This window comes from Orcinus orca, chromosome 19, assembly GCF_937001465.1.
Source record: "Orcinus orca chromosome 19, mOrcOrc1.1, whole genome shotgun sequence".
Taxonomy (NCBI): Eukaryota; Metazoa; Chordata; class Mammalia; order Artiodactyla; family Delphinidae; genus Orcinus; species Orcinus orca.
In genome coordinates, this window is record NC_064577.1 from 18165152 (window position 1) to 18188214 (window position 23063).

At 60.3% G+C, this 23063-nt stretch overlaps 2 protein-coding genes and 3 non-coding genes across 7 annotated transcripts in view; 1 reads left to right on the forward strand and 4 right to left on the reverse strand.

The window, feature by feature from the left end:
* The window catches only part of LRRC75A (leucine rich repeat containing 75A), a 35519-nt gene extending 32249 nt beyond the window's left edge, over positions 1-3270 (forward strand). The window contains exon 4 of the mRNA XM_004266813.4: positions 1286-3270. Coding sequence (XP_004266861.1) covers positions 1286-1805 — 520 coding nt within the window. The 3' untranslated portion in view covers positions 1806-3270. The remainder of the gene's footprint in view (positions 1-1285) is intronic.
* On the reverse strand, positions 3271-22733 carry TRPV2 (transient receptor potential cation channel subfamily V member 2). 3 transcript variants are annotated; one of them, XM_033422818.2, is made up of 18 exons: positions 22599-22733; positions 20991-21227; positions 18965-19098; positions 16848-17141; positions 15940-16238; positions 14258-14431; positions 13706-13861; positions 13069-13164; positions 12182-12252; positions 11552-11717; positions 11354-11420; positions 10935-11260; positions 9897-10024; positions 9008-9087; positions 5590-7555; positions 4814-4879; positions 4332-4401; positions 3271-3638 (listed from the first exon to the last, which is right to left on the reverse strand). In XM_033422818.2, exons 2-15 carry the CDS (start codon positions 21188-21190, stop codon positions 7461-7463), a joined length of 2286 nt encoding a protein of 761 aa, XP_033278709.1. In that variant the 5' UTR covers positions 21191-21227; positions 22599-22733; the 3' UTR covers positions 3271-3638; positions 4332-4401; positions 4814-4879; positions 5590-7460. The 3 variants fall into 3 exon arrangements, 2 of the variants coding, with proteins under 2 accessions (XP_033278709.1, XP_033278713.1); XM_033422822.2 differs by lacking the exon at positions 10935-11260; XR_004481820.2 differs by lacking the exons at positions 5590-7555; positions 9008-9087; positions 9897-10024; ... (10 more) ...; positions 20991-21227; positions 22599-22733 and adding an exon at positions 5100-5583.
* Positions 3711-3783, reverse strand: LOC117200442 (small nucleolar RNA SNORD65). Its single transcript, XR_004482020.1, has one exon. It is a non-coding gene; the product is annotated as a small nucleolar RNA SNORD65 (small nucleolar RNA).
* On the reverse strand, positions 4482-4552 carry LOC117200434 (small nucleolar RNA SNORD49). Its single transcript, XR_004482012.1, has one exon. It is a non-coding gene; the product is annotated as a small nucleolar RNA SNORD49 (small nucleolar RNA).
* Positions 4960-5026, reverse strand: LOC117200435 (small nucleolar RNA SNORD49). Its single transcript, XR_004482013.1, has one exon. It is a non-coding gene; the product is annotated as a small nucleolar RNA SNORD49 (small nucleolar RNA).
* Positions 22734-23063: the final 330 nt, after the last annotated feature.

Genomic DNA, 23063 nt, shown 5'->3' on the forward strand with positions numbered 1-23063 from the left:
CCGCCCCCCAGGGCAGGAGAGGAGATGGATCCTCAAGGGCCCTTCCCTGGTGGAGGAAGTCACCAAAGGGGGCGCCAGGTGGGCTGAGGGCAGGGACCAAATGCGGGGACAGGGCAGTTCTGTCTGCTTGTGCGCTAGTTCTGGAGGAGGGAAATGCAGGAGGGTACGCTCTGCTGGGACCCAGGGGCCTCCTGTCTCCCCGGCACACAGGGCGCTCAGTCCATTCTTCGTTCAGAAGCCTTACTCTGCTCGGACGCCTCCCCGTCCCGCTGACTGAAACCCACTCAGGCCCAAGTGATGGTCCCCCGCCCGCCCCCGCCCACACACTGGCCTTCCTGCTGGTTCACAGATACGCTGAGCTCTACCAGCCTCAGGGCCTTTGCACTTGTGTTCCCTCCGCTGGGACTCTTACCGAGCTCTTCCCCTGGCCTGTTTTTTCTCCTAAGAGGCCGACAAGGAAGCCCAAGCTGTGATCCCAGGGCTGCTGATGGTAACAGGTGCTGCACCCCCTCCAACTCCCTGTCCTTCCCAGGGTTGGAGCCTCGGGGTTTGCCTGGGGTATCTGGAAGCTGGGAGATCTGGGCCCCCGAGCAAGGGAGCGGGTGAGAAAGAAGAGCAAGGGGTGGCGGGCGGTAGGGAGTGGAAGGGGGTGGACAGCAGCCCACACCAGGCTCGGGGCCCCTGTGCCCTCACCCGCCTGCCGTCCCGAGGGCCCCCCCAAGGACCCTCTGTCTGGTGAGGAAGATGGTCTTGAAGGAGGGGCTTCCGAGATCTGTGGCACTCGTGGGGGAGCAGGGAGCTCGGCCGTTTGCCGCCCTCCTGCAGGGCGCCGTTCTGACTGCGTTTATTATTTCACATGACAACCCTGTGGTACCCAGTTGGCGTCATTTCTCAGGCAAATAACAGGCACAGAGGTTAAGGAACTAACTAAATGTCGCATGAGGGACGAAGCCCGCCTGCCGCAACTAAAGATCCTGCGTGCCGCAACTAAGACCCGGTGCAGCCAAAATAAAAAATAAAAAATAAAAAGCAGGAAGGAAGGAAGGAGTCCAGTGCAGACCCCGGCGTTGGCCCCAGAATGTCCCCTTAGTCACTGCAGAAACACTTGGGCCTTGCCCTGTGATCCCCAGGCTCTGCCCGCTGGGCAGCCAGGCTGAGATGTGGGCAGTGCAAGGGGACCGGGGCCCCTGGTCTCTGCCCCGCGGGCAGAGGGCTGAGCGGAGGCTGCCTCCGGAGAAAAGCCTGCCCCACCCGCTTGAACCCTGCTGTCTCGTCTCCCCTTCAGCCTCAAGGCAGTCCTGGCCGGGAGCCCTCTGGACAACACGGTGGACCTATCTGGCATCCCGCTGACCCCCCGTGACCTGGAGCGGGTGACCGGCTACCTGCAGCGCTGCGGGGAGCAGGTGGATAGCGTGGAGCTGGGCTTCACGGGCCTCACGGACGACATGGCCCTGCAGCTGCTGCCCGCGCTGAGCACGCTGCCCCGGCTGACCACGCTGGCCCTCAACGGCAACCGGCTGACGCGGGCCCTGCTGCGCGACCTCACCGACGCCCTGAAGGACCCCAGTAAGTTCCCCAGCGTCACGTGGATCGACCTGGGCAACAACGTGGACATCTTTTCACTGCCCCAGCCCTTCCTGCTCAGCCTGCGCAAGCGCTCCCCCAAGCAGGGTCACCTGCCCACCATCCTGGAGCTGGGCGAGGGCCCGGGCAGTGGGGACGAGGCCCGGGACGAGACTGTGGGCCAGGAGGACCCTGGAGGGGACCAGGAGGCCAGGGAGACTACAGGTGCATCTCAGACGTGACAGGGAGGTGGGGGCCTCTCCAGGGAATCCTGCTGGGGTAGGATGGCTGAGGCAGGGCAGGCGTTCCCAGCGGGGTAGCGGGCCACCATCCAGAATGGGCCTGGCAGCACCTCCCCCCGACCCAGGAAGCCAGATGGTAGCATCTAGGAAAGGACTGTAATTCCTCTCTGGTCCTCTCCATCACCCCCTCCTCAATCCACATCTGCCTTTTGGCTCCTCAGCAGTCATCCCTGGCTCAAGAGGAACCAACCCTCAGCTTCCCAACTTGTGGGTGCCGTGTAGGGGCTGGGGATGCTGGAGGCTTGAGTTAATGTGAGCGGTCAGAGCTTTCCCCCCCAGAAAAGGAAGTGTAGTGGGGGCTCTGCATCTAACCCGGGATTTTCCAGTCCTGAATTACAGATATCCAGATGCTGGATGTGCCCCTGATCAAGGCAGGTCATAATCTCTAGCTCCTGGCTGACGGTTGGGGTAGGGGATTGGCTGCTGGAGACCCCAGGAGCCTCATCCCCATCTGGACTGAGGGGTGTCTGCCTCCTCCTTGTGGCGCCCAGGCTCCTTGGGACCAACTTCCCGGCCTCAGCCTGACCTCAGAGGCCTAGCCACGGGACCAGCCACCCCCCACACCCTTCAATATTTAGGACATCCTAGAAGTCTGGGGCAGACAGTGCATGCCACTCAGAAACCGCACAGCATCTCCACCTAGTGGAACTCCACATGCGTCGGTGTTCCTAGGGTATAGGCGAGAGTGAGCCTTGCTTCCTTTCATAAGGACCCTTTTCCCATAAAATCCCTCCCCATGGAGTCCCCAAAGTAATCCTTGCTACTTTGAGCACATTCCCGAAAACCCAGGACCACAAAGCAAGACAACTGGGAGAAGGGGAAAAAAATAAACCGGAGGTTCCCAAGGGGAGAAAGCCAAGGTTTTCACCCTACCTTCCCCTTACCCAAGGCCTACGGGTTAAAAAGTCATCCCTTTCAGGCACAATTAGCAAGTCCAGGGAGATTGGGAACCAATCATTCTTGAGCTAGAGAAAATCATTCTGGGTGCCCAGTGTTGGTGAACCAGAGCGAGCCCCTCAGGCAAACAGCAGAGGGCTAGGGAAGCACAGCCTGACATGCCTCCAGCCTCAGGCCAGGTACGTCGGAAGGTGGCAAGATGGGGGTGGGTGAAGAGCCAGACAGTGGGACCTTGCCTGCTGCTGTCTGGGCAGGTGTGGGGTAGGGCTTCAGGAGCTACAGGGAGGCTATGCAAAAGGGCAGACAGAGCCCAGAGGGGCAGGGGACTGGACTCACGTGTTACAGATGCCTTAAAATGCTTTGCGATTTTTGCCCCAAGTCTCAAGAGGGAAGAACAGCTTAGACCTACCTAAAGGGAAGGTGACAAGTACTAATACCTGGACCGCTAATATTTGTCAGCAGTGATCAAACTGGACTTTTTCTTCAAATACACATTTGTAAGAACCAATACCAAAGACCATACTTTTATTACATTGTTGATGGTTAACTGCATGGAGATACAAATTTCAGGAAGTTTCCAGTTCAAAAACCTCAGGCTCTCACCCAAGAACACACTTATACAATATTTAAAAGTACAAAAGCTCCTTTTGGTTAAGGGACGATACAAGAAAACTCATGAACTTAGTGACACCAGAAATGCCAGTCCACGTGGTCCCAGAAAGTCCATTTCTTGGCTCTCATTGGTAAGAATGTCCCTCTGATACTGAGCACAAGGTGTTTCTACACCAAATGCGGGAGGCCCAGGTTTTCAGGGCCCAAGCTGATGGCTGCCCTTGTTCCTTTGGACTTCAAATTCTGCCCCTGCCGCAGCACAGCCTGCAAGGAAATTAAGTATCAGTTAATCTTACTTTATACTCTAAGAACAGTCATTCACAGCCTAAAAGATATCTTCAGAAAACCGTAGGTTCACCACCACACAATCTGCCGGTAATTCCAGCTTTTTTAGGTGATTTCATCATTTGATATCCTTTTCTGCAAATCCATTTCAACAAAACTAGCTGCTTATCCATTCTACCGTGGGGGTGGTCATCGTGTAGACCAGATCTTAACTCTTCTTGGGCTGGGGTACTGCTGCCACTGCCGCCCGCTTTAGAACTTTGTTGTGCAGATCCCACTCTTCGGTGCTCAAAGCTTGGCGGGATGAATGAGGCACCCCTGGACAGACAGCAGATGCCAAAAGCAACTGGAGGCAGTTCCCGTCGTCTTAACCTCCGTTCAGTCACGTTATTGCAAACAGACCTAAGGCTGTCCATCTCAGAGCAGATAAGCAGTTTGCTCAGGACTGTACAGCCACGACATCAAAAGGAACTCCTGGGCTCACTCTGCAGTCTGGTCCAGACATCACGAACCAAAATCATTCTCAGATATTTTCTCAATAATGCTCAAGGGCTGCACCGACACAAAGTATTAGGTCAGCCGGACCTATATCTGGTCCAGCAGAAACTTCACATGAATCAACAGCTAGGCCTCCTCAACCACGAACTTCTCCAGAGCCCAAAGCTAGCTTACCTCGGAGCAGGCCGATGCTCGGGCTCCCATACGGTGATCACGCACTGGCCACCCTTCACTAACTTGCAACCTGGGTGAAGACAGATTATGGGTCACAGTGCAGCCCAGCTTACTCCTGGGCACCAGCTACTGGTGAGGACGCGTGACTGCAGTCAGCCAGGAACTGGTTTCGTCAGTTATCGCTTCTGACGGCACTTCCTATTAGTGATTTCATCAGAGCAGCCAAGCACCTCACCACAGTACCACCCCAGAGACCTGGGCTTCGGCTAAAACCGCCGTAAGGCATCCGTGTCTCAATACAGATGCGGCTTAGACATAACTAGGGGCCGCAAACTCCTAACCGTTGCAGTTATGCAACGAGGCAGCGCATAATTACGTCAAATGCATGAAAGCGACAACAGGGATAAGACACCAGGCAGTTATCAGTGCATTTAAGGTTGCAAGACCGACAGGGCTAAGTTACAATACGTATTAATCCTTACCCAGACTGGTTCTTAACCTCGGGTTGGGATGCTGCTCCCGTCTCCAAAAGCGAGTGTGTCTACCCTCTGAAACAAAGATTAGGGCGTGCATTTAGGGCAGACTCGGGCAGCTACAGTAACGTAAAGCATCAGGTGTCAGCGACTGCGGTCGGATGGGCTTAGAAATCGTCAGTCCTCGCGTCTGACGGCACTTGCTACGGAATCATCAGGATAGCCGAGCAAGCCTCCCTTGCGGCCCCACTACGAACGTCGCTCCGCGCCCTAGGGTGCAGGCAGCCCCGCTTACCTAGTTCTCTCGGGGGGTGCTCACTCCCGGCGGCGAGCCCGGGGTCAGGGGTCCCGAGACAGCGGCTGCCCGGCCGGACGAAGACGCACGCGGTCCTCGGGCCTCGGCCCCCAAACTCGGACACAAGGCCACGGCGCCCGCCCTGAGGCCCGCGTGGACGCAGCCGCCCGCCGCCCTCCAGCTAGGCTCCCCGAGGACATCGTTCGAAAAATCAGAAAAGCTCTGGGGCTTCCCTGGTGGCGCAGTGGTTGAGAGTCCGCCTGCCGATGCAGGGGACACGGGTTCGAGCCCCGGCCCGGGAAGATCCCACATGCCGCGGAGCGGCTGGGCCCGTGAGCCATGGCCGCTGAGCCTGTGCGTCCGGAGCCTGTGCTCCACAACGGGAGAGGCCACAGCGATGAGAGGCCCGCGTACCGCAAAAAAAAAAAGAAAAAGAAAAGCTCTGGCTCCCTCGTCCTTGCTGCCCGCGGACTGGCCTAGACGAACTCACCACCAGCCGCCCGACACCTACGGTGGAAAGGCCCCACAACAGCCGTCCCAGCCTCTTAAGCAGTCGGAACATTCCACCCCTCACAGAAGGGAGGGGGATTATGGCAAAAGACTCAACGGAACTTCCAGCCCGTTTAATGGTGCAGGCGCCGCCCCCGGACTCCCCCCTCCTGCAGAGCCCATGGTCTCTTCCGAGGCCGTGGAATTCTGGGTCACAGGGGCACAGCGAGCCCCAGCGCGCGTGCGCAGGTCCAGTGCGCGCCAGCCGTTTGGGGACTTTCCCGCCGCTCCGCCGCCCCTCCGCCCCTCCGCCCCTCTGCCGGGTGGTCCCGAGCGAAGAGTCCGCCGTCGTGAGCTTCCGGTTGCTCCTCTGGAAGGTGGAGCGACGGAGGCCCCAGACGGCGGTTCTGCGCATCATGTGCGATCACGCCCTTGAAACCCTGCAGAGCCTGGGCGCGCGGCAAGTGTGCACACACCGTAGCTGCTTCTGGCCCTGGGGGGCGGTGCCGTCTGCTCTCCCTGCACGAGCCTCTCCAGCCCCCTACGCTCCGACCCCCGTCCTCAGTCTCCTTCCTCCGTCCCCTCTCCCTCGGGACTCCTCCAGCTGTGCTCCGTCTCACCAGCGGCGAACCCTCCCTCCGTCCCAGCGTGGGAACAGGCTCGGCTCTTGCCACTTAAAAAACATTCAACCCGTGCACGCGCGTCTTACGAACACACATTACCCTAAGGGTGAAAACTGGAAAAGCGGTAGTGAGACATAGGTTTTTGAGCTGGTTTTAGAAATAAGCGTAGCATTTTAATGGAGGAAGGGGAGGCTTCTAGGGAGAGCCAATCCTAGGAGTCAGACACACACGAGGTCCACCATCCTGCGCGAAGGATATACTGCAGGTGCCAAGGAGAGCAGGAGGCGTCTGCAAAACCGCGGAGGGCTGGGGGGTGCCAGCTAGGGCCCCCGTGGGCGCCGGGAGCCTCTCAAGCCTTCAGAGACGGGGGTAACTTGTTGCCCTTGTGTCTCAGGAAGGTCCCTCAGGCTTGGAAGGGTGGGAACTGCGCAGGAAGCCAGCGGGGAGAGGAGGCAATAATCCACAGCCTGAACTAAGTAAGCCCAGGAGCGCAAAGGCTTTGAGAGACGTCCTGGGGTGGCTTTAAGGGGCGTCTGGAGGCTGTGGGAGAGGAAGGACAGGCGGCTGTGCTTGCTGGTGTCCACCACCTCGCGTCTGCGGTGACAGCAGGCACAGCGCCTCGGCTAGCTGCCTGCACCCCGAAGAGGGCAGCTGGGGGGCGGTAGGTGAGGGTCCCTGTGCCCAGGAGAGGGCGGGAGCAGCCCGGCCCCAGACACAGACGTGAGCTCACAGAGACATGCAGACGCCGACCAGCTCAGGGGCCCAGTACCTTTTTATTTTTTTAATTCTTTTTAATTTTATTTTTGGCTGCGTTGGTCTTTGTTACAGTGCGCGGGCTTTTCTCTAGTTGCATTGAGCGGGGGCTACTCTTCGTTGCGGTGCGTGGACTTCTTACTGCGGTGAGCTTCTCTTGTTGCAGGGCACGGGCTCTAGGCACGCGGGCTTCAATAGTTGCGGCACGTGGGCTCTAGAGACCGTTGTGGCGCATGGTCTTGGTTGCGTCGCGGCATGTGGGGTCTTCCCGGACCAGGGCTCGAACCCGTGTCCCCTGCATTGGCAGGTGGATTCTTAACCACTGCGCCACCAGGGAAGTCCTGGGGCCCAGTACCTTTACTCAAATAATGTTTCCAGGAGAGTTAGCCACAAGAAATTACTTATTTATTTTTGCCGCCAAAGTCCCTTGAGGTCCCAGAGCCAGTAGGTGGGGCTGGAAACATTCCGTGCTCTGTCCTCCCGGCCTCCTGCTGCATCAGTGGGACTCAAGGAGCTGGAGGGGCACATGGTCTTCCTCCACAGCACTGTCCTGGCTGGATTGGGAGGCCAGGGCTGGGTTCTTCAGGGCGCCTGTGAATGGGATGAAGGGAGTGTCCCCAGGACGCAGGCACCAGGGAAACAGGAGGGAGCCACGGCCATGAAACCACATCATGCCAGGGGACAGCAGCCTCGGGGTCCCCAGCAGTCCCTCTCCTGCCTCCCTGCTTCTGCAAGCATCTCTTGAACCCCTGCCAGGTGCCAGTCAGGGACCTCCTCCCAGGAGCTGAAAGTCCCTGCAGGTGACAGGCCTTTGTGTTAGAAACCAGAACAGCCGATGATGTGCTGAGGAGCCAGAGGGAGGGGAGCGTCAGGTGCTCAGACGAGAGAGGAGACCCCCCCCCCGGCCCCCCGCCACCGGTGGGGAAGGTGGAGAAGGGACGCCCGGAGGATGGAAGGGCACCTACAGAGACACGAGCCCGGGAAAGGAAGGGACGTGAGCACTGTGGAGGGACCGGCCGGCACATGGAGGGAGGTGCGGGGAGGGGGCTGGACAACGGCTCTGGGCCTTGACCCCGGGGGGAGGGGTGCGGCCTGCCAGGGAGTGGGAGGCGGTGTGTGGTGCGGCTGTGTGTAGTTTTCGTCTACGTACGAGGGATTGGAGTAGGACGAGCCTGGACTTAAAGCCTTGTCTGGGGTCCGGGTGCCAGCTGAGCAGCCCCCGCCTGGTGCAGACGTGGGAGAGGTGAGGCGCAGGGCAGAGGGGCCGGCGGCGGGACCGCAGCCACCGGAGGCCCCAGGACACTCAGCACCAGGGCGAGGGGGAGAGACCCGCAAGGCCCCCCGCCTGGGCCAGGAGGGTGGGGCCGACTACAAGGCCCCGGTAGGGCAGCCCAAGGCTGTTCCTGTTGGGGGTGTCCAGCTGGAGGCGGCGCGGGCGGGTGGGGCAGGGAGTCGGGGCGGCGCGGGGCAAGATGAGGGACAAGGGGGCTTTCCGAGTCTTGCAGGGATGGGACGGCAGGACTCGGAGGAAGGGCGACACAGAGACAGGTGCGCAGGAAAGCTGTCGCTTCGCGAGGGCCGCGGTCAGGGACCCAGGAGCCCGGGCGGCCGGAGGAGACTCCACGCACGTACAGGGTCTCGGGTGGCCACGGCAAGTGGAGGGGTGGGAAAGAGCACGAGAAAGGAGAGGAGGGGGGACGAAGCCTTGAGGTGGGTGCCTGCCGGCCGTGGAGGGGGACGAAGGAGTCGGGGTGGAGGGGGCCAGCGCCACCCTACAATGGAGGGGACGCGGGCCTGACGGGGACAAAGGCGGATGAAGTGGCCTCTCAGCGGTGTGGCGGCAGCGAGGCTGGCCTGTCGGGGCGGAGCCACGGGGCTGGGGGGGCCTCCCTAACTTGTCCCCCTGCTGGCGGAGGAGGGAGGGGAGGGTGCCCAAGAGCCGGTTTCCCAGGCGACGGGGGGGGGGGGGGGGAATCGCCGCTTTAAGGGGCAAACCCTTTACACACACACGCACACGCACACACACACTCCACAGCTACTCACCAGGGCCGCCTGGCCCCGAGGGCTCCTCACGCACCGTGGGCAGCGTCTGCTCCCACGCAGCCCAGTTCACCTCCTCTACCCTGCGGGCCACAGGGCAGCTGTGAGGCTCCAGGAGGCCGAGGCGGCAGCGTGCTCTGCCCCAGGAGAGGGGCCCCCAGGGCTGTGAGGAGGACAGGGCTTCTCTCCGCAGGACACTGGGCCACCCAGCAGCCCCCCGCGAGCCCCGTCCTCTCGGCTCTCAGACTGCCGCCCCGGCCAGGCACCCACCGGGGGGAACAGGCGTCTGTCCCCTCTGGCTGTTCACGGCGACCTGGGTTGCCCCAGCATCCAGAGAGGAGTTTAGATCAGCTGGATCTGTGTGTTCCCAGGTTCTGGGGCCCTTTCACGGCTACTCTACGTGGCTAAGACCCGCCGCCCTTGCTTGGCTGCTACCTCAGGAAAGTGTGTTGCTGGCTGAGCACTTGTCACCAGGTTCCCGCCCCCACGGGAGCGTCTGCTCTGCGTGGAAGGGTTTATAGCCTCCGTGGTCAGGACGGGGGCGTTGGGAGGGCAGAGCAGACCAGCCAGGGCAAGCTTAGCATGCTCTAACCCGAGGATGCCTCTGGCTTCTTGGCCTCCTAACTGTGCCCCATTTCAGGCCAGAAGGAGTGGGTCAGGGACCACTGGGGAGGGACCTCCGGTTTCAGTCAGTGGGACAGGAAGGTGACCAGACAGGAAGAGCAGGCAGTGGAGGCCGGGCCTATGAGATCCAGCATCGCTGACCTCGCCTGTCCAGGGCAGAGTCCCCTGGCGCTCCGAGGCCCTGCCTTTCCCACCAGACCTGACTCCTAGCCGCTGTCGCCTGGTTTTCAGCAAGGTCCCCAGGCCGCCCCCCAGCCTCTCCACTCACCTGAAGCACCAGCGCTCGTCGGGGAGACCGTCCGGCCTGGTGCCAACTGTCAGTCTCACCCCTGCCCGCTGCTTCTTCCTCCTGCACCACCAGTAACCGTTCTCCATCTCCAGGACAGAGATGGCTTTCTAGGGACAAAGGATACATCAGACAGAGTGGCCAGCACTTTACAGTAGAACTCTGCATCTGCTAAGTGCATGGATTTGAGTCCAGCCCCGAGGTTTGATTACCTATGTGGTGTCAGGCCCTGCGTCCCTCTGAGTCTCTTTCCCACTTACAGACTGAGGCCAATATGCCTTGGGTGGTTGCTGGGAAGTCGGCATGTGACGAGCGCCCTACAGTTCCTTGCAATTGCAACGTTACAGGTTCTAGAATTCCACCAGGTATGGAACGTCACATGTGCCTGCTGCTATCACACAAGCGAGCTGGGGGCGGGGGGTGGGCACAGAACTTTGCAGGTGAGGGGCTTGCCCAAGGTCAACGGTGAATTGGTCACACAGTCCAGCCCCCGCGGGCGAGGTTCTCCCTGCACCAACTGCCTAGGCCCACCCCCGACCCTCCCCAGTCAAGAAGCAGCTCTTGCTTCCACGGCAGGCAGGTGCCACATGAGCTCCCAGCTACCCGAGCCCCTGCTCCCAAAGCTCCTGCAGCCTGGGCCAGCTCCAGGATCGCGCATCCCGCCTGCCTCGTCCCCCAAGCCTGCCCCACGGAACAAGCGACGAAGGGGGCTATATGAGGGCGGGGTCTCCGTCTCGTTCTCCGCCGGGTCTTTAGAGCCTAGAACTGTGCCTAGCCCTGCACTAGGCTCTCAGAAAGCACTTAATACTAATGATGACAGTGGCTAACATGCTGAGCACCTACTGTGTGCCAGGCACCGCCCTCAGGCCTTACTGCAGCCTCACGTCAGCCCTGCGCAGGACGGAGTGGCCGAGGGAGGCCCCGTGAGGGCCGGACCCACTCGGGGGCCCAGCTCAGTGGGTTCTGCGCACTCCTGCCGGGCCTGGAATGCTGGAGGGGACGGGGCACCTCGCCGGGCACCTGCAGCTTCCAGATGCTCCAGCTGTCGCTGGCGACGCTGCTGACGGTCTCGCTCATGAGGGCGACGAGCATGTTGAGCAGCAGGACGTAGGTGAGCAGCACGTGGGTCAGAAGCAGCAGCAGCGCCACCCCACGGAAGCGCAGCTGGGCCTGGACGGCCAGCTCGCCCATGCCGATGGTGAACTTGAACAGCTCCAAGGAGGCGTCCAGGACGCCCTCGTACGGGGCCGTGCTGCCCTCCGCGTCCCCCTTTCCCGCCACCTCCGTGGTGTTGGAGCCCGCAGGGGCCCCGGAGTCCCGGGCCTCCCGGCTCAGGCTCACCAGTGCTGAGGAGATAGGCAGGGGGTCCTCAGCCTGGGGAGACCAGCAGGCAGCCTCGAGGGGGCGCAAGGAGTGGGTGGGGGACGGGGGGCCTTTACCTACAGCGAAGCCGAAAAGGAAGACCAAGTAGACCAGGAGGAAGCGGAGCAGGTCCCGCAGGATGACCTAGAAGGCACGAGCCGGTGGGGGGTTCAGCCTGGGGGAGGCACCTGCCTGCCGGGCCCACGAGGAGCCCCCCGGGGTGCAGTGTCCAGCCCTGCCCGGTCTGGCTGCACGGGGCCACCCCTGCCTCTCACCTTCTGGATCATGACACTGTAGATGCCCGTGTGCTGCAGGCCGCGCGTGTAGTACAGCAAGTTCAGCCAGCCCAGCGCCAGCGAGCACACGAGCAGGGGCAGGTACCACTCGATGGCCAGGAAGCACAGCACCTGGGACAGCACGGTGAGCAGCCCCTGGACCAGGCTGCGTGGAGGCAGGGCGGGGTCAGCTCGCGGGCCTCCTGTGGCCGGCGCTGACCCCCGCTGCCGCTGCCTCCGCGGTCTCAGAGATGAGAAGTTCCGCCTCTGTCTGGGACTGGATCCAAGCATCCTGACCTCCACCTCGGGCAAGGCATTCAACCCCCGTGGGCCTCAGTTCCCTCCCCCATACAACGGGGGTAACAGTAATAACGCCCGGCTCGGAGAGTGTCGGCGAGGATTCAGGGAGACACGCGTGTAAAGACTTCAGGCTCCACTGGTGCGGAGCGAGGGCTCGGTCGATGTGACTACCATGCTCAGGGCCCGGACCGACAGCAGCCCGACTCCGGGGTCTGGCCTGTGAGCTGCTCCCAGCCTCCTGGAGCTCCCTGGCCCAGGGTCCTCACCCCCAAAGCCCGCCTGGTGCCCTCTCCCAGGCAGGAGACAGAGGAGGAGTGAGGGCGCACGTACAAGAGGATTTCAAAGTAGCTGTCCATGAACGAGATCCAGATGAACAGACGGCGCCTCCAGAAGTACCACAGCTGCGGGGGAAGGAGAAGGACAGGCCGTGACACCTGCTCTCCAGGCCACAAGCAGCCCCGCTGCCCTCAGGGCCGCCGGCCGGCCTGCTTGTAAAAGTCTCGCCAGGACCACCTCAGGGGCTCGGGCGGCAGCTTTGAATTTTTGGGGTGCTCATGAGTCCTGCTGGTAGCTGAGAAAGTTTGGACCCTGTTTCCAAAAAGTGCAGAGACCCAGACAATGCCAGGGGCCTGCTGTCTCCCTGTGGATCCAGGTGGAGGGCTCACACTCCGCGTGGTGAAAGAGGCTCCTTTCCCTCCCCCGCCCTGGCCTCACAGGGACCACCGGCTGCTCCAGCCAACCTGGCCTCGGTGCCTACGTCCTGCCCACCCTCCAAGACTCACTCCAAGAGTCTCAGTGCCACGGCCCAGCCTGTCTCCTGCAAGCTGGCAGCATCTTGCCCTGAAGAGGCCGTGCTGGAGGCACTGGGCTGAGTTCCCCCCTGCCGCCACCCTTCTGTGCTCCCCAAGTGAGGAATGAACCAGGGACCTGGGGTCAGGGGCTTCCAGCTCCATTCCCAGGGGAGCAGAGCCAGCACTGCCAAGGAGTCATAGGAGATACCTGCTGCCCCGTGGGCACCCCAGAAAGCACAGCAGGGAGGGTACCCAGCCCAAAAGGCAAGGCCAGAACCCTCGGCCCTCAGCTGCCCTGAGGCTGGCCAGGATGGGACCAGGTGTGGGATTCAGCTTCCCATACATGGAGGGACTGTCGTGAACTCACTCTCAGGCTGCTTGTAGCCGAATTCCAGGTTTGGGGTGGGGGGTGGGAGGAACCCTCACCTGGCCCATGAGGATGTTGGCCCCCACAAGCAGCATCAGGATGTGGCCCAGCAGCAGCATGGAGTTCCCAGCAGTTCCTTCCAGCGGGAGGAAGTCCTGCACGAAGACACTCGGGTCGGGCCTGGGGTCCCCCCCAGCAGCTCCCCGCTGAGAGCGAGGCTGGGGGCCCATTGCTCGTGAGAGCTGTGGGGAGGCCCCCCGAGCAGCAGAGCAAACATGGGCTCTGGAGCCAGACTCCCTGGGTTCAGATCCCAACTCCACCACTCACAGTCTGTGTGACCCTGGGTAAGTTCCTTAAACTCTCTGTGCCTTCCTTCCCTCAACTGTAAACTGGCGATGATAAGAGTTCATCATCTCAGAGGGTTGTTGTGAAATTAATTAAATACGTTAACACACGTCGTCAGTCACTTGAATACTTTCTCACGTGTGCTGCACACTCAGTGAGTAGTATTATTGTTGTTGTTACTACTATGTTGTTACTTCCATATCATGACCAGCTGTGTAAGCGCCGTGGGCAGGCCACCAAGCGGTCCGGCCTCCGGTCAGCATTTGCAGGACGGGGTTGTAATCCCTGCCCCATCTTCTGCCAGGATTGTTTCCAGGAGGCCTCCCCAGGATGTGCCCCTCCCTGCCTTGCCTTGTCCAGGGCAGGCTGGTGGTAGGTGACAGCGGTGAAGATGGACATGTAGGTCAAGTAACACAGGAAGTTGAAGAGGAACCTGGGGATGAGCAGATTCCACTTCGCCTGCAGCAGTTTGTTCAGCGGCTCCAAAACCACCATTCGGTGCCGGTGCTGGGATGGGAAGGCGAGAGCCAGAGGTGCATTCAGCAAGTACATGTGGAGGCACCGGGGAGAGCGGGAAGGGTGCGGAGCCCCGAGCGACCCCTCCCCGCCGGCCGCCACCCCACCCTCGTGGCTGTGGAGTGACAAGTCCAGAGCAGGTGCTGGTCAACAGAGAGGCCCCCAGTGGTAGCCACCGGGACCCCGGTGTGACCCCTGTGTCGGGTGGGACCAGCCTGTGTGGAGCGAGCGTGTGCCCGGCGGCCGGGTGCGCACGTGCGGCCACACCCCGACTGTTCGGTTAAAGGGCAGGGGTGGCCCTGCGGGCAGCCCCGAACTGTGGACCTTGCAGGGAGCTCTGCCAGGCCCCCTACGCACACCCCCGCCCCTGGGGTGAAGCAGGCTCACCGGGCTTTGGCAATGAAAGGCGATGATCTCCAGCACTGAGTTCTCCTCCCAGCTGTCCACAGAGGCCAGGTCATACAGCGACACCCGCACAGGCCCGTAGGACCACTCCGTGAACTTGCGGGAAAGGGACTGGCACGGCCCCGGGAACTCCCGCTGCAGGATGTGTCTGAGAATCTACAGGGCAGGCACGTGAGCTTGGCGTGCACAGAGCTGCCCACCGCCCAGACACGCGTACATGCCCTGCACCCACGGGTCCTTGCGCATATGAACTCTTACACAGGTCCACGCACACTCAGCCACCATGTAGACACTCCCACCCACCCGCCTTTGCCAGCCTGCCTCTTCCTTCCGCACTCCTGCCCCGATGCCTCTTTCCTGGACACTCATATGGCCGAGGGACCCCCAATCCAAGGGTCCTTAAGGCCCCACGAGATCAGAGGCTACCAGTTACACACGTGTGTGCACGTCTGTGGCCAGAGTCTAGAGCTTCCAACAGACTAGAAGCCACCCCTAGCCCGGACAGCTCCAGAGCAATTTGGTCTTACAAATGAGGGATGGTGGGGAGGCTTCCCAGATGGGGCAGCGGCTTCCATAGGCCAGCCATGCCTCTAGACGGTAAAGAGAGGTACCCACACCCCAGGGACCTTGAGGGCAGAAAAAACCATAAAACTTCCGCTTATGTTTATTTTTATCTTAACCTTTAAAAACACCTGTGTTCTAAGCATTGGGCCCTGTGTCGGCTGTGTGGGTTGTAAGCTCCCCTAATAATAAGGATCAGACAACAGGAAAGTCGTTTGGGAAAAAAGTAAAGCTGGATCATGCTTTTCTTTTTTTTTCTTTTTTGCCGAGCGGCTCTTAGTTCCCCAACCAGGGATTGAACCCGGGCCCTCGGCAATGAAAGCAAAGAGTCCTAACCATCGGAACACTAGGGAAGTCCCTCGTGCTTACTCTTTATAAGAGTAACCTGTAACTTTCAGATAAATCAAAGTTTTGGGCATTCAAAATCAAACTGCAAAAGAAAAGTCTGGAAGCAAATATGGATAGGGAATATACACACTCACGTGCACACCTACACATGCACACACACACACACACAGTTTTAAAACCTTGTAGAAGGAATTAAGCAATAGCAAAACCAAAGAAAAGATAACACTTGGATACATAAAAATGTAAAAATTCTGTGTCACAAAAAATGCCACAAAAATTTTTTTAATGTTGAACTGGGTGAAAAATTTGCAACTGTTATAGTAAACAAAATGATGATAACGTTCGTTATCAAGAACACTTAGCCATCAATACGAAGAAAAGCTGAGAGCTAAGAACATGACAAGACTGTCTCCTAATCAAGAAACCCAAGTGACTTAAAAAATCCCTGGGAGTTCCCTGATGGTCCAGTGTTTAGGACTTGGTGCTTTCACCGCCGTGGCCTGGGTTGAATCCCTGATCAGGGAGCTGAGATCCTGTAAGCTGCGCAGCCCAAAGAAAATAAATAAATAAAATAAAATCCCTGTTTTAAAATGTAATATATTCATTCTGTAGCTCATATATAATTTATCAGTAAACACACACACAGGAGAGGTGCATGCTGAAACTGTTCTGAGCTAGACACCACCCCAGGCTCTTCCTGCAGAAATCCCGGGTTGAGTCCTGCTGCTTCCTGGAAAGGGGGGCTGGCCACTCACCTCAATTTTGCCCTCCTTGGCGGCCAGCTTCAGGGGCGTGAGGCCCTGCAGGTTGGGGATGTCCTCGAGCCGCACCGTGGGGCAGAGGCGGGCCCCCGCCTGGAGCAGCCCATCGTACATGCGGGTCACCATTTCCGTGTTCTCGGCCGAGTCGTCTGCGATCATCACCAAGGCGTGCAGGGCCGTGTTGCCCAGCGAGTCGGCGGCCTGCAGGCTGGCGGCCTGGTGCGGGTTCTCCAGGAGGTAGGTCACCACGTCCCACTGCTTGGTGCACGCGGCCAGGGAGAGGGGCATCTCGCCTGGGGGCCGAGGGGACAGCTTGGGCCTTGGGCCTCCCAGCATCCACCCGCCTGCTTCTCACCCTCCCTGGACCTCCTTGAGGTGGGTCAGGCGCCCACAGGAGAGGATGCGCACAGCCTCGGGGTCCCGGGCCCACCCAGGCCAGTGCAGTAAGCGGAGAAGGCCCCGGGCCCTGCATCCTCCTAGGAGCCTCAGTCAAGGTGGCTCTGTCCAGCTCTGACCCAAGGGAGAGGGGCCCAAAGCTCTTCACCATCTAAGGGAGCAGAACGGGAGCCTGCCAACCAGGGTTCCCGCCCCCTGCCTCTTTCTCTTTGCTTTGCCGGGGCCTAGACACCCCTTTCTTCAGGCCCCATCTGGTCTAGTCTCCTCTCACACCAGTTCTACGCCCCCGTTCCCCTGCCCTGGTCTGAGCTCATGTGTGGTGAGCTTCCTTGGCCAGACAAGGATAAAACACCTCTTAAGACAAACTGCTTTTGCAGGCGGCCTAGCTGTTAGAAGCATGAGCCTCAGGGTCAGACAGATCTGGGTTTAAGGGTCACATTAACCCTGTGACCTTGGGCAAGGCCTTACCCCCTCTGCAGCTCAATTTATCCAAGAAGGCTCCTCACCGAAGTAGAAGCAGGTCTCTTGGCTTTTCTTCTGGAAGAACTGGCCACAGGCCCGGGCATGCACGTCAGCCCCATTCTCCACCAGGAGCTTCACACACGGCAGGCTCCTCTTCTCGATGGCGATGTGCAGGGCGCTGTGGCCTCGGTAGTACTCATCTGTGCACTGGGCGTTGACCAGAGGCCGAGGATTGCCCAAGTCCCGGTCAATCTGCAGCAGCGGCTCAATGCAGGCGTTGGTCCCGTCCCGGAGGTTCAGCACGGCCTTCATCAGGCATGTCTTCCCCGTGGAGCCCTCTGTGGGAGGAGGGGGGGGGCACCGTGGTGCTCAGGCCACCCACCCGCCTGTACAGTGAGCCCATGCCCCAAAGTACCCCAGCTGGCTGGAGGGAGCTAAGACTCCAGCCAACAGGTGTTAGAATACCAACAGGTATGACTACAGTTTCTGCCCTAGAAATTAAGTTTCTAAGACAGAGTTCGTCATGTGTGCAACACTATCTACACGAGAACTTTTGGAGCAGTATTTCTTTTTTTTTAATTTTTAAATTTATGGCTGCATTGGGTCTTCGTTGCGCACGGGCTTTCTCTAGCTGCAGTGAGCAGGGGCTACTCTTCGTTGTGGTGCACGGGCTTCTCGTCGCGGTGGCTTCTCTTATTGCGGAGCACGGGCTCTAGGAGCACAGGCTTCAGTAGTTGTGGCTCGTGGGCTCTAGAGCACAGGCTCAGTAGTTGTGGCGCATGGGCTTAGTTGCTCCGCAGCATGTGGGATCTTCCCGGACCAGGGCTCGAACCCACGTCCCTGCATTGGCAGGTGGATTCTTAACCACTGCGCCACCAGGGAAGCCCTGGAGCAGTATTTCTTAAGTGGCTCTACCACTTAATGACTCTGTCTCTTCTGGGCAAGTCACTTGGCTTCCTGTTTATTTATTTATATCTTTGGCTGCACTGGGGCTTCGCTGCTGCGCACCGGCTTTCTCTAGTTGTGGTGAGCGGGGGCTACTCTTTGTTGTGGTGTGTGGACTTCTCATTGCGGTGGCTTCTCTTGTTGCGGAGCATGGGCTCTAGGCGTGCAGGCTTCAGTAGTTGTGGCGTGCGGGCTCAGTAGTTGTGGCGTGCGGGCTCAGTAGTTGTGGCTCATGGGCTCTAGAGCACAGGCTCAGTAGTTGTGGCCCACTGGACCAGGGATTGAACCCGTGTCCCCTGCATTGGCAGGCAGATTCTTAACCACTGCACCACCAGGAAAGCCCCTTGGCCTCTCTTAACCTCAGTTTTCCTCACTGTAAAATGGGACCCTTCAGGGTTATTGTAAGGATCACATGGAATTATATACAAAATTCTTAGCCCACAGAGGGCCTGGCACACAGTGTGTTGAGGCTGAAAACTACACACAACCTAAATGGCCACCAATAAGGGGTTAGTTAAGTAAATTGTGGTAAATGTACAGGATGGGAAACTCTGCAGGTTGTTACAGTGACTGAGTTAGAGGCCTGTGTACTGAAATGGACTAAGTTGGGGGAGAGCCCATTACAAGCACATCATTATGTATTTACATCAATGGCATGACCCCATTTATGTAAATATGTGCCTAATGTACTTAAACAGTTTGAAAGTATGTGCCCCAAATCATTATCAGGGGTCCAGGATGACAGACTGTTTTTATCCTCAGCTTTATACATTTCATTACTATTTGAACCTTCTAGAAGGCACACATGTTCTTTTCCTAATCAGGTATCCCCAAACAATACAGATATTTAGATTTGGGGCAAAGAATGCTCTGAGATGGATAAAGTGTAAGGTACGTGTATTAGATCTCAGCGATGCTGCTACTGAAAGAGAGAGAGAGACAGGGAAAGGCTGCATTGAGGAAGGCCGTGAACATCCATCCATCCGGCCACTGAAGCGGCTGAGGGCGGCAGACGCAGGCTGGGAGGCGGTGGGGTGAGTGGAAGAGGGAGCGGGCTGTCCTCGCTCTGTCAGCAGGGCCCCTGCAGTCATCCTGGCAGGAGGGCTGCTAGAACTCCGCCCCTGCTCGCCCCTCAGTTCCTGACTGGGGCCAACACCCAGCGGCAGCCTGGTCTCAGCACAGCACACGGCGGCTCTGGCCCGAGCAGCAGGCCTACCTGTGTACTCCGAGTCCGTGAGGTACTTGCTGGTCCGGCGCAGGTACTCTGGTAGCCCCACCAGATCCTCGGGGACCCCCCGGGCCACCACGCTGAAGAGCCGGTCACGGTCGAAGCGGTTTGGGTCTGGTTGGCTGTGGGGGGATGTGGTTTGTGACTGACGCTGCAGGAGAGCCCTGGGCCCCCAGAAAGTCCTGCTTCCCAGGGAGCCTTTTCTGGGGCCCAGGAGCCCCTTTTGAGAGCCTCTAGGCACCCAGGCAAACCAAGGAGACCGCAAGTGCTCAGACCCCCGGAGCAGGGGCCTGTCTGGGGCACCGGACCACGCGTCCTGACTGCAGGCGTCTCCTGTCACTCGCCAGGTGCTCGCAACAGCCTCATTATCCATTTCAGCACAGGAGCTCGTCATGGCTCTTGAGCTGGGCTCCGGGGCGGGGCGGGGCTACCGGAGGTGCCCGCAGACTGTTGGGGGCCGTACGTGCCGCTGGCCTCAACAAGAAAATCAAGAAAAGCCCCACGTCCTCTCCGAAACCATCTATGGACGAACAATGGAATACCTGCCCCTTTGGCCCTCACTTCTGCCCTGCGTGAGTAATCTCTATTTTCTCCATCAGACAAACAAGGAGGTAGAGTAACTTTCCCAAAGTCACACGGCGCAGAGCTCACGGGGTGTGGGATGCTGGCTGTTCAACTAACTCTAGACCCCGACTCCCAACCCCAGAGAGACTCCAGGCTGGACAGACGGAGGTTTCTCAGAGACGTGGGGTCCAGAGCGGACGCCAGACACTCACAGAACTTTCCTGAGAAGCCGCACCTCCGGGAAAGGCCCCAGGAGGTGCTGGTAGCCCTTCTGAATCCAGCGTGTGTGGGCATCCCCGCCTGGGCTCGCCCCTGGGGCTCCTGGTACCACGACCAGCAGAAAGGAAGGGACAAGAAAGGGGATTCTTTGATGCTTTGGGGACCCTCAGGTCTGCCATGGAATGGATTAACCAAGAAAGGGCTGGGGGCTCTGATGAGTGGGACTATTGGGATCAGTCGTGTTTTAAGCCATGATCCAGCAGACCACGCGGCCACGACGTGACCAATAGGTCACTGCGGCTGACTGGTGAGTCCCGTGGGCAGTCCAGCGGGGGGAAGTGGCTATTTGGACAAAGCACTTCCTGTCACAGGGAGGCATCACGGTCCTGGTATAGGGAGGCCCCACGGGAGCTCAGATTGAAGCACCAAAGGGCATCGAGGGGCCGGTTCTGCCTCGGGCAGCCTCTCCCCGTTCCCAGAAGCTTTGCAAGCATCCTCTCCTGACCTGGTCTGAACCTGACCTCGGGCCTGCAGCACAAACAGGACAGGCGGCTCGGCACTGGGAGGCCGAGGCTGGGGGCTGAGTCCCAGGCATGAGCAGGGAGGGCGGGGCTTCCCTGGCAGAGTGCTGCCTGGCCCACGCAGGTTCTCCAGCCTCACATGTCGGACCTCACACTGCGGGGATCCAGGTGCACCCTTCCCCCACACCCACGGGACCGGAGGTGGCGCTCCCGCGAGAGTGGCTCCCACAGTCTGAATTAGAAGACATCACGGGAAAGTCACAGTGAAGGTGGCTCTGAGCAGAAGGCCACCGTCCTCAATCCCCAGCGTCCACGACCCCAGGGCAACAGGTCCAGCCTTGGAGCAGAGCCCGGGAACACCTGGGACATTTCCAGATGTCCTTGATTCTCTTGGACTGGAGCATGGATCTTGCTAGCACCCCCCGCAGGGACTGTGGCTGGGAAGGGGACGTGCCAGGAGGTGAAAGAGTATGTCCCTACAAGAAGAACACAACCCCAGGAGACAGAAGGCCAAGAATGGGGAAGGTTCTGGAAGGAGCAGCCCCAGAGAGCAGAGCAGGGTTCAGCCTGTCAGGCCCAGGAGCCATCAGAGCCAGACCCAGGACCCCCAAGGCTGTGGCACAGGGGCACTGGGGCTGGGCTAGGCCACCCAGTCTGACTCTGCTGGAGGTGAGGCCCCCGGGCTCCCCCCGCCCCGCTTGCTGTCTCACCTGGCACCTGCCCCCTTTCGGAAGCTGAGGTTCACTTTGATCTGAGGCGAGAAGTTCCGGTCCTCGCCCTGGAATGGTGACTCCATGGGGGGTGGCCCGGCACCGCCGCCCAGTTTTCCTTTGTCCACCTGGGCACCATCTTCTTGGCCTCCATCTGACGTCTCGAGCCTGAAAGCGGGCAGGCTGGAGGGCGAGGACATCCTAAGGGGAGGAGGCTGTTCCTTCCGGCTGGAACCTCTGTGGGGACAGAGATGTCAGAGGCATCTGCTTCTCCCAGCAGGAGTGGGGGCAGGAGGGCTGGCTGAGGCCCAGGCCCACAGAGGTTTAGAAGCTGGGTACAAGCAGACCAGCCGCCAGCCGGGAGCTCGGCCCGGCAGGAGCGGGGAGGGGAGCAGGAGGGAGGGCCAGGATCTGCTGGAGGAACAGGGGCCACAGCTGTCCCTGACCTTCCCTCTGGGACTTCCTGATCCCTGAGAGGCCACAGGCCCTGGTCCGAAAACATCTTGCCCAGTGGCCAATATTTACATCAAAAAAAAAAAAATGCAGATTTGGGTGGGGCAGGTCGCTCAACCTCCCACACAGGGGGTGTGGGGTGCTCTGGGGAAACCGTTGGAAACCCCCTGGCCTATCAAACCCCTCATTTTGCTGCCAGGAGGACCAGGGCTCAGAAAGGGGAAGTGACTCTCCCAAGGTCCCAAGCTGCTGGCAGAGCCTAGTCTGAAACCACCGCGGCCTACCGTGAGGTTCCTCTGCAGTTCTCAAAACCTTTCAGGGCCCATCTGTACTTGCAGTTTCTGAGGAGTGCCACCTCGGTGTGCCTTAGGGTCTCTAGGGGCTTCACAGCAGGAGGGAGACGCCTCGCTGGTGCCCAAGACCCCCTCGCCCAGCAGCTCCCCGGCAGGCCCGAGGCCAGGCTGGGGAGCTCAGCTCACCCTCCCGGGAGAGCCGAAACCACAGCCGCCAGCGCTCGCCAGGGCGTGGCCCCAGGGCGGGGAGGGGGAAGCCCCGGGGGCCCCCCCAGTGGATGGGCAGAAAGAAGGAAAATGAGTCCAGAGCTGGGGAGGGGGGAGACAGCGGGGCTGGCAGGGAGGAGAAGGGGGCAGGGAGCGGAGCAGAGCTTGGGGACGGGAAGCGGAGGGTGGGAGGGTCAGGGCCTGGACCATCTTCTGCGCAGCTTCAGCCCCGGGGGGGCGGGGGACCGGCGGGGGCATCTTCCCACAGCAGCAGGAGAGGCCAGGGCCTGTCGACTGCCTCATCATGCAGTTTCGACCTCGCGTCTTTCTGCCCACCCTGGGGCGTCCTTCCCGGGCCACACGCCATTCAGCCTGGCTGATGTCCCCAGCCCCTCACCATTCTGCCTCCCAGCCCTGCTCCCAAGTCTCCGCAGCAACAGCTGTCTGCCCAGCCGCTGCACCACCGGACCCCCCATCCTCCCGGCCGGGGAGGAAGGATCTGGTAGGCCAGGTGGAGAAGAGAGCCGGAGCCCCTCGAAGACCCTGGCTCAGGGCTGGGGGAGCAAGGCGCCCACCCAGGCTTCCCGGCCGCCACCCTTCACCGTCAGGATTCGGGGCCCGGGCCCCTGGGAAGCCCGCATCATCCCTGACTCACCGGCTCGGCGGAGGCTGCGCGCGGCGCGTCCGGGCGGGCGGCGGAGCCGCCGAGGAAGTGCGTAGGGGTCGCGGAGTGGCTGGGAGCCCCGCGAGCCGGCTGGGTCCGTCGGCGTTCCGCACGCTCAGCCCACCCGGCCCGCGCGCCTGGCCGCAGCGGGGTCAGCTCTCCCGCGGCAGGACCCGCTGGCCGGGAGACTGACCCTCCGCACCATGGGCCACACCCTCTCTGGGGAGACACGCCCCTCCTCCCACCCGCCCCCACCCCACTGCCTGCCGCTGAGGCCCCCAGATGCGGGGGGCAGTCTGAGGCAACCCTTGGGTGCGGGGCCCTGCCTCGGGGGGAGCTGGCGTGTCGCATGGGGCGGGGAGGGGACTCGCCCCACTGCACGGACATCCGCCCCTCCCCTTCCCCACCACTTGCCCCCCAGCGGCCATGTGGCTCAGCCTGGCAACTCGTGGACCC

What these genes read in the sequence shown, in the direction of transcription:
- TRPV2 (XM_033422818.2), bottom strand. Translation starts at nt 21,190, where the DNA reads ATGTCCTCGCCCTCCAGCCTGCCCGCTTTCAGGCTCGAGACGTCAGAT. An exon ending in CCAACATCCTCATGGGCCAG is followed by an intron (nt 12,253 to 13,068) that starts GTGAGGGTTCCT and finishes CTTCCCCCGCAG; the next exon opens with CTGTGGTACTTCTGGAGGCG. An exon ending in GGAGCATCTGGAAGCTGCAG is followed by an intron (nt 10,025 to 10,934) that starts GTGCCCGGCGAG and finishes CTTTGTCCCTAG; the next exon opens with AAAGCCATCTCTGTCCTGGA.